The sequence below is a fragment of the Aotus nancymaae genome, unplaced genomic scaffold (assembly GCF_030222135.1).
Source record: "Aotus nancymaae isolate 86718 unplaced genomic scaffold, 86718_ANA_hifiasm-v0.15.2.pri h1tg000008l, whole genome shotgun sequence".
Lineage (NCBI taxonomy): Eukaryota > Metazoa > Chordata > Mammalia > Primates > Aotidae > Aotus > Aotus nancymaae.
The window spans coordinates 19,205,091-19,224,018 of NW_026988419.1; the positions used below are offsets into that span (position 1 = coordinate 19,205,091).

The following is an 18,928-nucleotide window of genomic DNA, read 5'->3' on the forward strand; positions in this document are numbered from 1 at the left end:
CAATGGCAGAAGTTTACATTTCTTTCTTTTTTTTTTCTTTTTTTTGGTCAGATTGTCATTTTATTTAAAAATAAAACAGATTCAAATCACTTAGACTCAAAAAGATATTTCCTCATGTAGAAAAGTGTTTACTTCTGGTGCAAGAATCATTAACAAGTTTTGTATTTTCTTTTTATAAAATTTATATTTCACTGATTTAGAATTTTGTTTTTAATCCCTAAAGCGGCAAAAATAATCCTGGCCAATCCTCACTGCATTCAGAATGCAGTTTATTTTTTTTAAATTGATAGGAATGTGTCTTAGATGCACACTTCTTTTGACAGTGGGAGTTTTTAAAATGAAACCAGTCAACCCCTATAAATCTGGAGCAGGAATTTTCCTCATGTTAGCATTGTGCCACATTTCTGTGAATACGAGGAGACTAAACATGAAATAGACTTGTAATTGAACACATATTCAACAGTGTAGGAGATATATACACCCAAATGAAAAATAAACTCTACCACATTACTTGTATAATGTTCATAGTGAACTAATCAAAGCCGATAAGATGTAAGCGTCAACACTAGTGTTACAGTTAGAAGACCTTCCTTGATTTGTCAAGTTTGATAATCTCCATTTTTATGATAAGGACAAAAGCACAAAGTTCTTTGAATCTCAGTTTTCTCATTTGTGAAATGGGAGTGAAAATATTTTAGTGAGGAAATAATAATAAGGAAATGCATGTGCAAAATAATGAAATTGCCAACTATTATTGGTATTTGTTTCAGGCACAAATATGGTTTTGTTGCTTCTTTGATTTAAGCCCTTTGTACTCAGTCTAGACTTTGACCCAAGCTCCTTAGCCTAACTTTCATGCTGTCAACTGGTCTCATACTCCCACCTCACTCTTATTTCTCTCTAACTCTCAATATCCTGTGCTCTTGTCATTCTGGTTGACACCATTTCTCTGAATAAGCTTTGCCTTTATGTTTTCAAACTGTTCAATTTTGTCTAAAATGCTTTTAATGCATTGAAACCCCCACTCTTAGCCTATTTTCCTTTAGTTCTTCAGACTAATTTACTTTTTTTTTTTTTTGAGACAGAGTCTTGCTCTGTCACCAGGCTGGACTGCAGTGATGCAATCTTGGCTCACTGCAACCTCCGCCTCATGGGTTCAAGTGATTCTCCTGTCTCAGGCTTCCGAGTAGCTGGGACTACAGGCGCGTGCCACCACATCCAGCTAATTTTTGTATTTTTAGTAGAGATGGGGTTTACCATGTTGCCCAGGATGGTCTTGATCTCTTGACCTCATAATCTGCCTGCCTCAGCCTCCTAAAGTGTTGGAATTACAGGAGTGAGCCACTGTGTCAGGCCTACTTTTTTTTTTTTTTTTTGAGATGAAGTCTTGCTCTGTCACCTAGATCGGAGTGCAATGGCCTGATATTGGCTCACTGTAACTACTGCCTCCTGGATTCAAGCAATTCTCTTACCTCAGCCTCCCAAGTAGCTGGGACTACAGATACCTGCCATCATGCCAGGCTAATTTTTGTATTTTTAGTAGAGACAGGGTTTCACCATGTTTGCCAGGCTGGTCTTGAATTTCTGACCTCAGATGATCTGCCTGCCTCAGCCTCCCAAGTGCTGGTTTTACAGGCGTGAGCCACCGTGCCCGGCCTGAATTACTTCTTTCTTCATCTGAGTTCTAAGAGCAGTTATCACAAGCCACTTGTCATCAGTGGTACCTGTATTATTCCTTTGAATAGACTAGTAGCACCTTGAGTGTCAGATTCTGTCTTCTATATTTTGGTACAGCCCACAAGAACTACTGCTTCTCTATATGAAAGGGATATTTATTTAATGGGATCAAACTATGGATTGTATATATAAGCTGGTTTTTATTTATTTATTTATTTTTATTTTTATTTTTTTGAGACGGAGTTTTGCTCTTGTTACCCAGGCTGGAGTGCAATGGAGCGATCTCGGCTCACTGCAACCTCCGCCTCCTGGGTTCAGGCAATTCTGCCCCAGCCTCCTGAGTACCTGGAATTACAGGCACGTGCCACCATACCCTGTAAGCTGGTTTTAAAAATGTAATAATGGACTGAATACCTAAGTAAGCAGAAAGAATGTATACATGTTTTCACTTAATGTAATCATAAATATGTCTATTACATTAAATTAAACTTTTTGCCATATAAAAAGAGAACATAAAGGATATAAAAGAGATAGAAAAAATAATCTTTATCTGTTTTGTTTGAGACTTTTCAGTAAATGGAAAATTATTAAGTTATAATACATCACTGTAAAGAGCAAAACTGTACTCTTCTGAGTCAGGAATGCGGAGAAATAGGACTTAACATGCCTTCTGTTAAGTGTGTATACATTTAAAACAGGCAAATCTACAGGCTTTTAAAAATTTACTTGTGTGAAAAATGAGATCCCTGAGACCATGCAGTGATGAAAGAGAACTGATATCCAGCAGCACCCAAACAACTGTAATCTTCAGGAGTGCAAGTTAGAAGCATTTGGTGACAGTGCAGAGAAATAGAAAGGGAAGAATATCTGATTCTAGATTAGGCAAGGATCAGCAATCCTTTTCTATAGAGGACCAAATAGTAAATATTTTAGATTTTGTGGGTCATACAGTGCCTGGAACAGTCTAAAAGCAACCATAGACAATATGTAAGTGAGTGAGCATGGCAGTGTTTCAATAATGCTTTATTAATAAAATGGATTGTAAACTGCATCTGACTCATGGAGCATAGTGTATTGACCCTTGTCTTAGATAATCCATTATTTGTCATTGATATTATCACTATTTTAAAAAGTCATTTTTCAACTACATTGTTTTATGTAACACAAATTAATACACTACCACAAATAATCACATTAAATACAATTTGGGGAACTTTAAAAAGAACACAACATTCAAAGATAAGCTGAGAAAAAACAGATTTTTATCATTAACTGCCCATAAAAGTTAAATAAAGGAATTAGCCTATCTTGACTCATTAGCAAAATATTTTTTAAACTGTGTTTCATTGACCTCTTGTGAACTTTAAGATGTTAATAAATGATCTGAGAAAACAAAAGTATTCTACTGTCACATAAATTTATGAAATTCTGGATTAAATACAATTTAGTATTAATAATAGTAAAAATTTCAGGTAGCTTTTATAAATCTTATGGCATATGCCAAGTACTGTCTACTATTATCTCTCTTTTATAGAAGCGTACACGGAGACGTAAAGAGGTAAGGTAATGTGTGCCTAGGTCACTTGGCTGGTAAGTGGTAGGGCCTGCTTTAAAATCCAATTTTCACCACACTTTTGAGCTCTCAGCTGTTGAACTATACACACAAACTCTCAAACAAACCTACCTTTCAATATGCTTAAGCAGTCTCAGTATACTAGTGTGTACTGCACATTTCCACGAGAGGTTAAAGGATGCATCATTTCTCAAATTTATTTGACCATGATAATTGAATTCCTATGTGATTCCCTACTGAGAATCACAGGATACTAGTATTCCTTAGAAAACAGACTAGAAAAGGCTGAATTACAGTGATTCCCAAACCCAGCTGAGTATTATAATAATCTGGGAAACTTTAGAATAACATAGATTTAAATGATTTAAATTGGAATTTAAGATAGAAAGGTCAAGGAATCTGAATTTTTGCAACGTTCCTTCCTTAGGCGATACTGATCATCAGCCAGTTTAGAGATTTTTTTGTTGTTGTTGATCTAATGCCACAGAATTAATTTTTGCATATGCCATCTATTTTGCATACTCCATTCCTGCTATCTAGTAAGAGGTGAGAGTTTGCTAAGTGAAAAAAAAAAATGGGTCCTTATTTTCTAAAACCATCAAATTACATGAGTAAGCACAGCTAATTTTGCTCCTTTGTTACTTCCCAGTATAAAGTAGCCTCAGTGAAAATAAATAGGTAATGTTTAATGTAATATATTTTAATTATATTTTGGCCTATATTGTTTGGTTTAATTACATAATTTCTCTGTTTTAGACAAAGGGCCCCATTTTTATTACAGCCTTTGGAAACTTAGGCTAGTTTCACAAATTGTACTCAATCTGTATCTAAGACTGATTTTTGATGTGCCAATATTTTATTGTTCTTGTCTACTTGTAACTCTGTGTTGTCATGGTGATAGGTCCTGATATCTCATTTCTATAGACAATTGGCTGAGATAAATCATTGCATCCAACATATTTATTGGAAAAGAAGATGTAAACGAGCTGGCATTTTTCTGTTAAACCTGAAGGTAGTAAATATAGAAAAAAGATCACTGGAAAGTGACATATTAATATTGCTTTTGCAAATAATGAGCTGTGCCATTATGGTGTTATCACTAAGTTTCTGTTAGTCTTTTTTTTTAATCATCTTTAAAATAAGGGAGTTGGATAAAATAATTTCAAAGTTCTGTTTCAGATCTAAAATTTTATGATCAGCGCTCAAAAGTAGAAAGGACCTAGACTATAAAAAAAAAACCATAATGCCTTCCTTTTTACAAACAGAATAATTTATATAAACTCAGATATCAGGAATAAAATCCCAAACCAAGATGTAACAATGGTAGTGAAAGGTAAATCCTAAAACGAGAAACATTTCAAAATCCCAACCCAATAATGTTTAATTAAAAAAAAAAAAACTTGAGCAGTGGTAGTTGTTAGTTATAAATTGATATATAATACTATTATCTTCAAAACTATTTATTCTTCATAAGACATATGGTCTCATTATTGTATCAATTCTGTAGATAGAATAAAACTATACTGAGTTTTGTTCATGGCTATGTGGCATAATAGGGAGAAAATTAAGTGTATGTTTAGTGCATGTTTATACACTGTAGACAACTTTATACAGCCATAGAATAATGTCATCTGAAAACTTTCTCAGGAGCTGAAAGATCTTTCTTGTCACGTTAGTACTTTATTCACTCTTTCCATGATGTCATTAAATCTTTGCAAAGATGGCTTTATTGTGATACGCTCTATGGCAGGCTAGAGGCAAGGAAATCAACAATGGAAGCATGTGAGACTGAAATGACTGATGCTAATCAGTAGTGATGATAAAACCCAACGTACAGACTCTAAAATAAGCCAGTTCCCAATTAATAATGTCTATTGTTTGAGAAAGCAAAGACATTGATCACTTGAAATCTCCTCTTAGTTATTTGTTTCAAATGCTTCCCTAAAAACAACTAAAAAATGTACCAGTAGGTTTTTCTTGTGCTGTCCTTCATAAAACACACTGCTTGATGTATAAATGAAGCAGTAGGATAACAACAACAAAAAAGTGAAAATATGTTCATGGTGATTAAGAAGTAGGAACAAAAGATTTAATCTTAAATTAAGATTTTCTTAAAGTAAGAACACTCTTCCTCCAATTTAACACACATACACACACACATGCACGCATGTACACACACAAATTAATGTACGTATGGAGCATTTAAAATCTAGATTATATCAATTATAAATTAATCTGCAAAACTGGCCAAAGATATGTAGGCCTGTGTTATGAAATAAAATGTAGGAAACAGAAAAAAATGATGCTTGTTAATATCGCCCCATTAACCAGTTCTGTCTTTTGGTGAGGAAAAACAATTAAAAATAGGCAAATTTTTAACATATCCAAAATCTTGCACAGTTGGAGTTAAAATTTGGAAGGGAGACTACCAGGTCATTCTTTTTTTTCAGCTTCATCTTCTCTCAATATTGGTGAGTAGGGAGCGGGCAACCATGTCGGTAAACTACTGATGGCTGACCTCAAGTCCGGGGTAGTCACTAACACTGACAAGCTTTGCAAATCTCAGATGTGGCTGCAAATCAACGCCGATCTCCCAGTGTGTACAGGGCATAGAAGCCCAGTCACAAATCTCGGTAGCCATGCTTGTCACACAGTTATCACCATTAACAGCAGCATCTTCCAGTATGAAGGACAGCAATAAATATTGGTGAGGATGAAAAACTACTCCCATATATAACTAACAAAAGGATTAGCTGATGACCATCAATTCTCTTAAAATATAAAGCAAGAGACTCATTCTGACTGTAGATGAACTGTTTCACTCCTTTGGGAATTAATTTGGAAGCCATTTATTCTTATAATTCTACTCTATTTTAGAAAGTAATATGAAAAGGATAACATTCAGTTATCAATGGAATTTTTAAAAAATAAATTATTTTAAAAATTTGATTTCTTTCCTAGCTTTCATGTACTCCTGTGAGCGCAAAAACCTTTTAGTGTACTTCCATGAATGCAAAAAGTGTGCAATGAACATTATAAATTTTTTAATAAAATTGACTTCTAATTTCTGAATAAAATTACTTGGAGAGTGTAAAAATTAGGTAAAGGTTCCCTGGCTACTTACAAAGATGAGAATTCCCCACCAAGAATATCCACTTTGAACCCATTCATTCTGCACGCTGAGGCTGAGCCTCAGATAAGCAGCAGTAAGGACTTAGTCGCTGTTATTTTGCAGCAACTTGAAAGGAAGAGTCATTCCTTAACTCACTCAAAGTCATTTTAATGGTAAAAGCCACAACATGCTCTGCAAAACAGAAACTGAATTTTGCAGAGCCAATAATTATGGAATTAATCTTCTCAACCTCTTGACAAAGATCCCCAATTATCTTTGCTGCATGAAATCATGATGCTTTCTGGTACATTCTTGGGATAGTATCCAGCACTTTGGAAGGCCAAGGCAGGTGGATTGCCTGAGCTCAGGAGTTCGAGACCAGCCTTGAAGGCAACATGGTAAAATCACGTCTCTACTAAAATACAAAAAAATTAGCTGGGCGTGGTGGCTTGCACCTGTAGTCCCAGCTACTCAGGAGGCTGAGGCAGGAGAATTGCTTGAATCCGGGAGGCAGAGGTTGCAGTGAGCTGAGATCACACCACTACATTCCAGCCCAGGCAAGAGTGATATTCCGGGGGAAAAAAAAAAAAAAACAACCCTGGTGATTCCACTACTCATTTGTTGAGAACTTAGAAACCCTCTTTTGGATAAAATTCTTTAAAACGCCACCTGTATTCTCAAAATCCACTGATTCCTCTATTATTAAAATAAATACAACCTTATACCTCGGAAAGGTATGTACAAAATGGAGTATATACCTTTTTGTACCCTTTTGCTTTGTGTAAACATCTTAGTTCCTGTGATTTTCATAGACACTGGTGCAGTGGCAGGTGGATAGCTGGGTAGGGGGCAGCGAATTACCTGTCATTCCCCTCAACTGAGATATCTCTACAGCCTCTGGTTTTCCATTGTTTCATAAATCTGGTTCTCAGCTCCTAGAACATGCTTGCCTTCCATTTATTTCTCCATATTAAAAAACAGCCAGACAGCAAACGACTTTCCTAGACCTGAATTCAAAAATTTTTCCTACTCAAACATTTTTACAGATTTAATTTTACAATATTGAGCATTAATGGTGGGGCACATATGAATGAGAGGGTTGAAAAATTTATCTCTGTATAAATATACCCATTAAAGGGCAAATCAATTCCAAATCTAAACTGGCATCAACATTTTTTGTGAGTGCAATGATTTGACAAAATAATCCCACTGCTTAATTTTCTGTCCTTTCGTTTTTTTAAATTTTAAGTTCTGGGGTACATGTGCAGAACGTGCAGGTTTGTTACATAGGTATACATGTCTCATGGTGGTTTGCTGCGTCCATGCCCACATCATCTACATTAGGTATTTCTCCTAATGTTATCCCTCCCCAATGCCCCCACCCCCTGCTATCCCTCCCCTAGCTCCCCATCCCCCATCCCCCGATAGGCCCTGGTGTGTGATGTTCCCTTCCCTGTGTCCATGTGTTCTCATTGTTCATCACCCACTTATGAGTGAGAATGTGGTGTTTGGTTTTCTGCTCGTGTGTGTGTTTTTTTTTTTTTTTTGAAACTGAGTCTCCCTCTATTGTCCAGGCTGGAGTGCAGTGGCGTGATCTCCGCTCACTACAGCCTCCACCTCCTGGGTTCAAGTGATTCTCCTGCCTCAGCCTCCCTAGTAGCTGGGACTATAGGCACCTGCCACCATGCCCCAATAATTTTTGTATTTTTAGTAAAGGCAGGATTTCACCATGTTGGCCAGGTGGGTCCTCTTTTATTCTCTTGAGATTTAAGTGTTAAGTACAAAATTCAGGGCCAAAACTCGGCATCCTAACACAGCATAAAAAATGCTCATTTTTATAAAAGGAACAACAAACCCATAAGATATTCAGCGTGAAAAAATATTCACACTGCACCTTTCAAATATAAAATTCAGAGACCTAATCCACTGTCTTTGGCCCATAGTGGGAAAAGCACAAAGGTCAGTGTCAGTAGGGAAGAGCAGATTTTGGGCAAATCCAAATCCTGAATTAGGGACACTGGGAACTGACTGCAGAAAATCACTTTAAAATAAAACAAGCTATGCAAAAGCTGAAAGATTTCTTTCAGCTGTATGTAGTATAACCTTCAGTGTATGACCTACAACTAAATCAGTACAAATTTTAAAGTATAAAGAAATAGTCAAAAAGGCTAATTCTAGCAGAATCAGAGTTATAAAAATACTGAGTAAAATAAAAAATTTCTTCCTTTGAGAAACAGCATAAGATAGTTAAGCCTACATTTTCAATAAACTTTTTCTGGTAGAAACTGCTATTATAATTTATTATTTATAAGCTTTATTTCTTAAAAAGTAGGTTCCAATGTCATATTGCCTGGATGCACATAAAAGAAAGATGAGAGAACCTACTATACAATGACCTTTATCTTAAAACAATATTACCAGAACACTGGAGAATTTAGAGTTTTCAGAAACAGTAGAGAGAAATTCATTTTCAAAGCTTGCATCAGTAAATGAAATAAGAAAACCACAACCTTTATAAATGATATTATTTTTCCTATCAGGTGACATGTGGATCAATTTACATGTGGATTTGGTGATCAGAAAATATTGAAGTGTGACTTATGTTTTGCAACTGCATAGAGTGAGACAGTACAGCTAAAACAGCGGGTAGTCATTGCAAAGCTGGGATGGAGACAGAATCCAAGACAAGCCTTGGTTAGGAACGGGTTGAGAGAGGAAGAAAGTAAGGCAGGATGAGAATAGGCACTCCTATCATAAGAGAACAACGTGTGCCATCTTAACTGCCCAAAGACCATTTTTTTTTTGTCAGCTCTCAGTGCTTCTTTAACTAATTTAAATGAAGAGATCAACACATAAACAGAAACTAAATCATTTTAAAGAGATTCTAACTTCTTTATCTTGTAAGTTCAATTATAATTTGACCCGCTATGCTATTCATCCAAAAATGTATGGAATGACTGTTATGTAGCTCATATGGTGTTGGGAATAGAGGGGGAAAGAAGAAAACAAGCAGTGTCCCTAGCCTCAAAGAGTTCAATGACTAATGTAAGAGACAAGTGGTTTCACATTATATTATTTCACATTATATTTTATATGATTTAATATCATTATAGTGTGATATATTGCATTATTGCTGTGGGATAGAGCAGTGGAAGTGGTGAGGAGCTTAGATTCTGCAGCCAAGCTGCCTGGCTTGGAGTCCTACTTTTTCCTCTTTCCAGATGTATGGTCTTGGACAAGTTTCTTACACTCTGCTGCTTCAGTTTTCTTATCTGTAAAACAGTGCTAATAAAAGTATAATTCTCACAGTGTTATTACAAAATAAAATGTGTTATAATATACATAAAGCTCTTCGCAGTATCAGACAACAATTACTGTTCTTGATGATGTGTACCGCAGGCTGTGGGAACATATGGGAGAGGAGTGATACAGTGTGGGAAGTAAGAGGTAGGACAGACAGAAAGGGCTTTCCAGTTGAAATGAGCTTTAAATGGAGCCTTGAAGTGATCTAGTAGGATTTAAACAGGGGAGAATGTTGAAAAAGTGTTCCTTATTGTGGAACAGCAGTGCAAACACACAGGGAAGAAAAGTTACCAAGAGTAGGAAGAATTTGGAGAGGTCGATGAGTAGAATCTAGACTATAGCAGGGAAATTAGATTTTGCCCTGAAAACTGTCCTGAATGTCTTTGTCCTTGTGTATCTCATTCTTTTTTTTTTTTCTCTGTAACAGACTTCCTTCCTCCACTATTAGTTTCCCTTTACTTCAATTCTGTGCTTGGATGTAGGACATTGTTTTTTATTTATGTGTAACTAGGTCATCTCTGTGCACAACAATCTGCATTTTATTTCCTGTTATTCTTAAGATGAATCTAGATATTTGGCCCAGTATTCAAGGCCCTTCCATCCACTGTCCACCATTACATATCTGAATTTACTTCTCAATAGGATAGCATTTTAGTAATTATCTAGCTTCCACTTATTCCCGTCTCCCTCCTCTTTGCAGGTTATATTTATTCCAATCTCTGATTTTGCTCTGGCAGTTTCATCTTTGGAATTTCAGTCTTCCCAGATCAATTTCAAGTACTTCTTGAAGAACAGGCAACTCTACAGGGTGTATAGAGTGAGCATCCTGAAGAAAAATCTCTTGCTTAACCAAGCCTTATACCATGTTGATAAGTTTCTGACACCACAATCTCTTGGGAGTTATATTGGGTCTTCATAATAATATACTTAACTTTCAACTGCTTTTTCCCCCTCCTCTCTTCACATTGATCATGTCTTTCTTGTGAGCAGAAATTTTGGCTTCTACTTTCAAATATAAGTATGTCTATAGTATGTTATCTATTGAGCAGCCTGATAAATTCTTATTGGGTGAATATATTATATGTAAAAATATCTCAATACAGCTTCCATAATAACATATCAACATTATTATATGAAAGGTTTATCCATCTTTCATAATTAATTACTTGTTCCTTGCAAGCTGAGTTGGAAGAGAATCAAGATGATAGATCATGGCTAATATTTACTTAGAGTTATATGGTTCATATGGATAAGCAGAGCATTTAAAAAAGGTATTAGAATTCTTCATTTGAAAGTCTTTTAAAGTTTAACTTTCATTATAAAATGTAGGCAAAGCCATAGAGGAATTTAGAATTTAGAGTAAATCCCTGGATATTAAAGTTAAGAAGGAGAGGACAACCATTTATTTAATACCTAATGTGTACCCATCATCACAAGGTTAGTGACTTCACAGAAATTATATTGTAGTAAGTATTCCAACCTCTCCTCCTAAGGAAAGTGATTATTACAATGGCTATTTTATAGTCAGTATCACTGTGGTTTCAAAAAGTTTAAGAACTCCATTCAAAAACTTATAACCAATTGATGAATTTGGGATTTGAATCCAGGTCTCTGACCTTAGTGACAGAGTGCTTTGAGAGATTATATAGTATTGTTAGAATGGGAGCATTTAGATATTAAAGTAAATAATTTGACAATTTTGGATAAGTAATTTAAACTTTCTTGGTTTTAGTTTCTCATTCTTATACATTTGCCCTATATAGTCTCTAAAGCTCTTTATGACTCTAAATTCTTGTAAAAAAAAAAAAAAAAAAAAGTGATATCTGTTATTTTTAAAATCACATCAAAAATTTATGACACAAAAAGTCACGTGAAAAATTGCATATTAATGGATCATATATTAGGAAAGAATTGGTAGGGATTAATTAGATTACAGTAGGGTTATAACTAGAATGGGTACAGAAATTATTAACTTCGTATTTAAATATCTCTGTATTGTTTGACATAGTAACATAGTTATTGCCTTTGTAGTGAACTAAATCTAATAAATAGAGGGAAAATAATAGTATTTTTAATAGTGATTTAATTAAACAATCTTTATTAAATACAGATTACCAAATTAATATAAATCTCAGAAACTTCTATTTTTATTTTTGCTAGTTATGAAATGCTGTTCCTACAATACCTTTTTTATTCTACTCTAGATATAAATGCATGTTAGAAAAGGGTGATACAACTCCAGAACCATGTCTAGAATCAAATGTGTTGAATACTCGTACTTACTTCCATTAAGATGAAATTAAAAATAGGTAATTCCAAAGTATATACAACATTTTAGAGATCATAAAACTATTAATAAATGTACTATATGCTCAACTATTATTTGATGTCAACAATGATGATTTTGCTAGACTCTCATGGTTTTAATTCTTAATTTTGTGTAATAAAATAATACATGAAAGACAAAAGTCAAGAATAACATGTCTAAGGAAGTTGAATGTCATAATTATAATTAAAATTTCCCTTATGTCCTAAGGAATCTAGTTTAAATAATTGGGTATTCTTGGGTAAATCAGAACTGGCTTGAATCCACAACCTGGAATGAACCAAATACAGTTAACTATGAATACACAGTTCACTCTAATGATGATCAGTTGAAACTTTTTTTTGTAAATACTGATTTCTGGCACCATTTGACTCTTGAGGAGAGAAAAGTTGGGCCAGTGCTAATAATGGAAATGTCTTCTCTCATGCATAGACACCCACACTGCAAACTAGCTATGTCTTCTTTTTCCGCTAAGGTCTGAGCACCTTGTCACAGAACGTGGTTAGATGAAATGGGAACATTTTATATGAAGCCATCAGTATGACAGACACTCCAAGGCACAAACCACCATTACATTTAAGATGGACATTTTTCATGTATTTATACCTTCAGAGTTCATATCAGGCTTATAGGATATCCCAATTAAAACTAGCCATTGGAGAAAAGAAAGTCCAGTAAGAGATAAAAATGAACTCCAAGCTACTTTAAAAAGATGACACAAGCATAAGAGAAAAACTAAAAAATACTATATAGGTTGAAAAAGATTACAGTCTTTTTTACTACTCTTTTACATGGATTGTGATAAAAATTCAGTTCTCTGTGGAATCCAGTAAGTAAAAAATCTTGCGGGCAGAGAACAGAATGAGAATCTTGCTTGACAACAAGTAGGCCAAGTGCATTTTCTTAATATGAAGGCCACAGCAAGAAGTGCGTCTCTGTAGCTTTTCCATACAATAAGCACATAATTCTAGACTGTATTGTTGAATGACTTCAAATTAGGCTGATAAGCAACACACACACAAAACTAACACAATTTAAAAATTAATTTAAGAGACACATATACTATACACAAAATTGTTTCTCTCAGAAAACATATTTTGTAATAATAGAGAAGAAATGTGTAAGGGCAAAAATAAAAGGTGTTAGGCATACCCAAATAATTCTGGGAAAATAAAAAGGTTATTGTGAAACTTAACAAATATGATCAACAAACCAACTGGCCATTTATTGACCATGGTACTTCTTATGCTAATTAGAATCTAATTGCTGTAATTTAAAGGGAAATTAAAAAGTACATTTTTCCAACTCTGGCTTTAATGTAGCAATTTACTAAGCACGTGGTATGAAAAGTTAATATTCAATAAATATGGAGGGTAACTCATACCTTAAATTCCTCCAAGATTTTGTAATTTTTCCCGTGATATTCACAGAAGTTTTTTACTTCTTTGCACTCAGGACAGCATCCATTGTGTTCCACTTTAGTACATTTTGGGTGAATTTTAGGGCATTCTGGTTGGTCACAAACAGGTCCATCTAGAGCACAGACACACGGACAGTTGGAATGCCCGGGGAAAAATCGTTCTCCCAACTTGTATACAAAGCCGCTGTCATCGACACACCCTTTCCCTCGATAGTCATCAAAGATCAGATTATCATTACTGGAGATCTGGTCACCTTCATCAGCAGGATAGTCTTCATGACTGATAGCAGCAGAGGTGACCAATCCAGGGATAACCAACAGAAGTATGCAAGCTTCATGAATATGAAGAGCCATCCCCCTCTTCAAAGACTTCTGGATGTGCTCCTAATATTAAATATACTCAGCTCCTTCCATGGGAATACAAGAGGGGTAGGCTGAAAATAAATGTTTAAAAAGAATAATTTGACATATATAAAGTGAAGATAGATTCATTTAAATCCATGCTCCTAAACTGTTTGTTTGGGATCAATTTGAAGACACTAAGACCTCAAATAGACTAAGTTCATGCAATTATCTATGCCTTACTGTGAAGTTTAGAGAGTTGAAAATTGGCAATATATGCATTAAAATTTGTCCTTTGGATTATTTTATATGGGAACCTTCAGCTTGAATTTTCCTTCTGAATTTCAAACATCTGTCTTTGTCAAAATTGTAAAGAAATGGTTTTACTGAGCCCCAAAAAGTGATTACAAGGAGTAACTTACAAACAGCTCAAGAATATTGAACTCACATTTTCTGTTATTCTTTAAACTGGACTAGTCAGTGATGGAACATATGTTATAATTATCTGTATCAACTCAAGAGATCAGTGAGAAAAAATCTAATTCTAAAAGAAAAAGAATAAACCAGCAGTTGAATGTAAATTATAATTAGGATGGAGCTACTATAAAGGATTTCTTATATATGCCCATAATTGGAGAACAACGATGGTATCAACATCAGTTACCTGTTTCAGTGAACATGAATCTGGATTTTTGAAATATAGTTAATAACAAAAACAGAATGACTATTCCATAGCGATCAAGAGAAAGAAAACTTGAAATAATGAGATAAAATAATACAAGAGAAAATTTGAAATAATGAGATAAAATAATACAAGAGAATTCCATGTGCTTAAAAGAAATTGTTAAAAACAAATGTATTTGTATTCTTGTCCACATTATTTTACATAAGAAGTAAGCTCCTAGTGGGCAGGAGAGATCTATCTATAAATTTATTTCACAGTAACTTAAATCTAGTAGATACATAGTATTATTTAAACATTTCAATATAATATAGTTACAATTTATGAGATCTTGAAAACATAACTCTTGAAATGTCAAAAATATTTGCATGTAGGCAATTTGCACAAAGATGTCAGCTTAAAACTGTTTATGGAAGTTGCTTAAAACAGTTATTAATGTTAACCATTCATAGAAAATGTGCCTTATTAATTTTGTGACTCTGACTCTTGTAAACTCCACTTAGTACTGGTACTTGATGTGAAGCGTTGGGAGTGGGCTCTTATTTAAATATTTAGAATGACTAACTCACACAGAGGCTCTGAGGAAACTGACTTTAGGGAGTAATAAATAAGGAAAATTGTTGTCAAATAGCTTATTTGTTTATTTAAATGTGATTGGCTTCATGCCAATATCACTAAGATTGTATATAGGACATTTTCAGGTCAGTTATAAATGTTATCCATTGGTTTATCTTCAGATTATATCAAGAGCAATGAAAACCATGTCTCTTCACTTTAACATATACAGATGATAATTTAAAATAAGATAAAGATGATATTAGGAAACTTCATAAACTATTATATTATATTTGCATTTTAAGGTAGATATGCAAATTCTAGTAATAGTAAAATGGAAGGTAGTATGCCCTCTTTTCAGAGAAAGCTGATATTAGAATTCCTCTGATATCCTCTGATATTAGAATTCCCTTTGAGTAGGCAATAATAAAGCAGATGATTTCTTATAAAATATGTCAAAAATAATGAGTCATGACAGAACAAGAAAATGCAAACCTATAATTCTACTTGAGAATCTGGAAGCTCCCTTTGACAAAGCATTTTTTTCTCTCAAATTACTACAGAGATAACAAACATAACAGAAGCTTCTGAAAAAGCATAAATATAATTTACTAATTAAAGCAAGCATTTATACATCACATATTTACAAAGTTTACCTTAGAGGAAAAGAAAGCTACTGTGCTTCCTTATAATATTCCAGCAGTATCTGTCAATACATGCAAGATAAGCCATATAAAATACACATACGATTCTGCTTCAAGGGGACATAGACAGAAAATGATCTCTTTGTAAGCCACAGGTAGGCATTAATGTGTTAGGTTATGGTAAATGTAAACTTAGAGGTAAAAATAGGAATGTAATATCTACTTTATATAAACATAATATGTTTTTATTATATGAAATATATCCTAAAATCTGCATGGCATAAAGCAAGCTTTTATTTTCAATATAACAAAGTTCTTAGGCTATTTTTTTTATAAAAGCCTTCTTCATAATTGAGCTGCCCTAGTACAATTTAAGACACTATTTATTTAAGAGAAGAAACATTGGAGATATCAAATATAATGTGTATCTGAAGATGTTTAATAGGAAAGCAAACACTACTAAACTGAGGATCACTTCCCATCTTAACTTTCCCCCCCTCCCCATATTGCTACATTTGATTTAAAATGACTGCATCTATTTCTTTGAGAAAACAAATATAACTCATGTCATAAGATACACTTACCTAATCACTCTGGAGGTTAATGGTGGAGGTAGGGGTCACAGCCCAAAATGAACTAAAAGGTCAGGTATGTTTTAGGAAAGCAGTTCTTCTTTAATTACCCAAAGAATACATTTTTAGGCATGAATTAAAGGCAATCCATTCTCTCTACCTCCCATTTCAAAACACAGTAAAGAAGCAGTCTCCCGCCCTTCCAGAAAGAAACACAGCAGACACACATAAGAAATTTGCTTTGGACCGGTCTTCAGAATTCAAAGCAAGAAGCAGTGCTGGTCCTGTAGAAATCCAGACCCCAGTAGCAGAATCATGTTGAACTTATTTTTAGCATTTTCTTAGATCCTTCTATGAAATTTCCCGGCTGATTACGCCTCCTCCACACATGAGTTCACTTACACAGTGTTTGCTACGGCAGTAGAGGTGATTTGGCTAGGCTCTGAGGATCACAAACAGCAACAGCATGCTGTAGCTTAAAGCCCACTCCGCTGGCAATACCATCACCATCGTCCACAGTATGTTGCTTGAATCCCCTCTTACACGCCGGAAAATACTAACTGTGGACGTGAAGGAAAGGAGCAACTTTAGCTGGGTTTCTGCATCACTGAGAGCAGTTTGCAGATTGCTGATTTGGAGCTTATTCTGCCGGCAGCCGGGAATTCCTCAGCACCACGGACAGCGCCAACAACTGGCTTCTGAGCCCAGCTCTGTCGAAATCCCCGAGCTGCTTTAGAGGAGGCTAGAGTGCTCTCGAAGCAGTCGCACTTTATACAGCGGATGCGTGCATCAGGAGGGGTAAAGGCATTCTATGTGCGAGATACTTGTTTATATTGAAATTACAAATAAAATTTTTTTTTTCTAAAAAATTGTAATTATACCTAACGCATTCTAGGATGGGCAGCAGAGATGAAAGTTCCGGAAGAGACTTGCATTTAGATTTAAGCCATCTGCAGTCCCTGATTATTATTAATAGATAAAGCATAATCATTGTCAAAGAATCTAAAAACGTATGCTCGTCGATTCTATTTGACCCTTTGGTAGCAGAAAGACTTGCCTGGTGCTGCATGATTAAACTTCAGGTCTTCTTGCAGCTTGGATCTGATTTTAAAAGAAAAAAAAGTAGCCAGGTTTTCCTGCAGTTTGTTCTCTAACATTAAAAATCAATCTCCTGTAATTCATCTAGTCTGTCATTAGGCGTCATTGTAAAGCTGTTTCTTTCAAAACCCCTAGCAAAGATGCCGTGCCTCTAAATTCTGATCAAAACGAGAGAGAAAAAAGCCCCCGACACAAATGAGTGAGCATAAAGTTATTTTTTTATTAGTAACAGTATGAGCACTAAAATATATGTCCAAAGCACGTTCTAAAGCAAACTGTGAATGTTACCTGTTGGCACATTTAACCAGTTATTTACTGGTTTGGGACTACAGGAGGCATTTTCAAGCCTTAAAGGGAATACCCTCCGCAGCGGGATATGCTGACGGTCAAGACCACGTTCGAACTGTGCCGTCAGAGCCTCCAGAAAACAGAATCTCCCCGTCGTGAGAAAACACAACCGTGTGCGCCTCTCTTTCGTGGCCCAGCAATTTGTGAATCTGCCCAGATTTAAGATCTAGCAAATGGATAACACCATTGCCACTCGCCTGAGCTAAAACTCGACCTGAGAGAGACAGACAGAGAGGAGAGAGAGAATGAATCAAAGTTTTATTTCAAGCGTTCACAGTTTATAAGCAATGAAGCATTCTATTTTCTTTCAATGATCATTCTGTGTTAGATGTCAGTTATTAAATATGAAGTAGCTCCTGTAGGTATACGAAATAAATTGAGTCAAAATCAAGACACATCAATCATTAGATTATAACATTTTTGAATTGGGACATAAAGCCTAATGCTCTATCTCCTTTATATGCAGAATTCCTCAAATGTCCTACTATTCTTTTTTATTTGTGATTACTAAAGCATTTTGTGGAGATGATTTTGAAAGCATCTATGCAAAGCAACTTTCTTTTTCAAATATATGTTTAAAAGTTTTAAAAGGCATAGCTTTCAAAATGTATGGAAAACATATATATCTGTATCTATATGGATAATTTATATTTTAAAATTTGTATTCTTCTTTAAACTTACTTTTTATAATTATGTTAGTCATTACTTGCAACTTAATAATATACATTCCTGCTTTAAAAATTGTGATACTTATGAACAAAACAAATATCCATTTGAAAAGGACTTGGAGGGTTTACTGTAGCTTAGAATTCAAATTTTGTTAATTTTTTTCTGAAAAAATACAGCACATGGTATTTGCATAATTTTTGTACCATATGTTTTATAGTCACTCATTTCCTGAAAGTGAAAACAAATCAGGGATCCAATTTTAATTAATATTTTTATTAAGGAAGTCCAGTAACAAACTATCATGGGACTTGGAGGTAAGTAAAAGCAATAGAAGGTGTTTATGTAAGCTCAGTATTTAGTGTAAATAAGTATGACATTAGTACTATCCATGGGATTACTTAATCGTACTTAGAAGGCATATTATTGTTCCAGTAATAATATTTAAAATTTATTAAACTCTTTTAATGTGATAGATACCATATTTAGTGCTTGATATGCATAATTCCATATGATCCTTACAATAATCTAATGATAAATAGTATTAACTCCTCTATGTAGGTGAAGAAACAGAGGCTTAGAAAGACAAACTAATGACACCCTAGGTATA

At 34.6% G+C, this 18,928-nt stretch overlaps 2 protein-coding genes across 5 annotated transcripts in view; both read right to left on the reverse strand.

Moving 5' to 3' along the window:
* VWC2L (von Willebrand factor C domain containing 2 like) overlaps nt 1-16,950 on the reverse strand; it is a 175,041-nt gene extending 158,091 nt beyond the window's left edge. For both annotated transcript variants that reach the window (XM_021666975.2, XM_012446371.3), the window contains exons 1-2: nt 16,219-16,950; nt 13,376-13,845 (exon numbers count right to left, since the gene is read on the reverse strand). In XM_021666975.2, the coding sequence (XP_021522650.1) occupies nt 13,376-13,765 (390 nt within the window). In that variant the 5' untranslated portion in view covers nt 13,766-13,845; nt 16,219-16,950. The remainder of the gene's footprint in view (nt 1-13,375; nt 13,846-16,218) is intronic.
* Nucleotides 16,951-17,504: 554 nt separating this feature from the next.
* Nucleotides 17,505-18,928, reverse strand: part of SPAG16 (sperm associated antigen 16) — a 1,059,797-nt gene continuing 1,058,373 nt past the window's right edge. For all 3 annotated transcript variants that reach the window (XM_064373027.1, XM_064373029.1, XM_064373028.1), the window contains one exon: nt 17,505-17,866. In XM_064373027.1, coding sequence (XP_064229097.1) covers nt 17,691-17,866 — 176 coding nt within the window. In that variant the 3' untranslated portion in view covers nt 17,505-17,690. The remainder of the gene's footprint in view (nt 17,867-18,928) is intronic.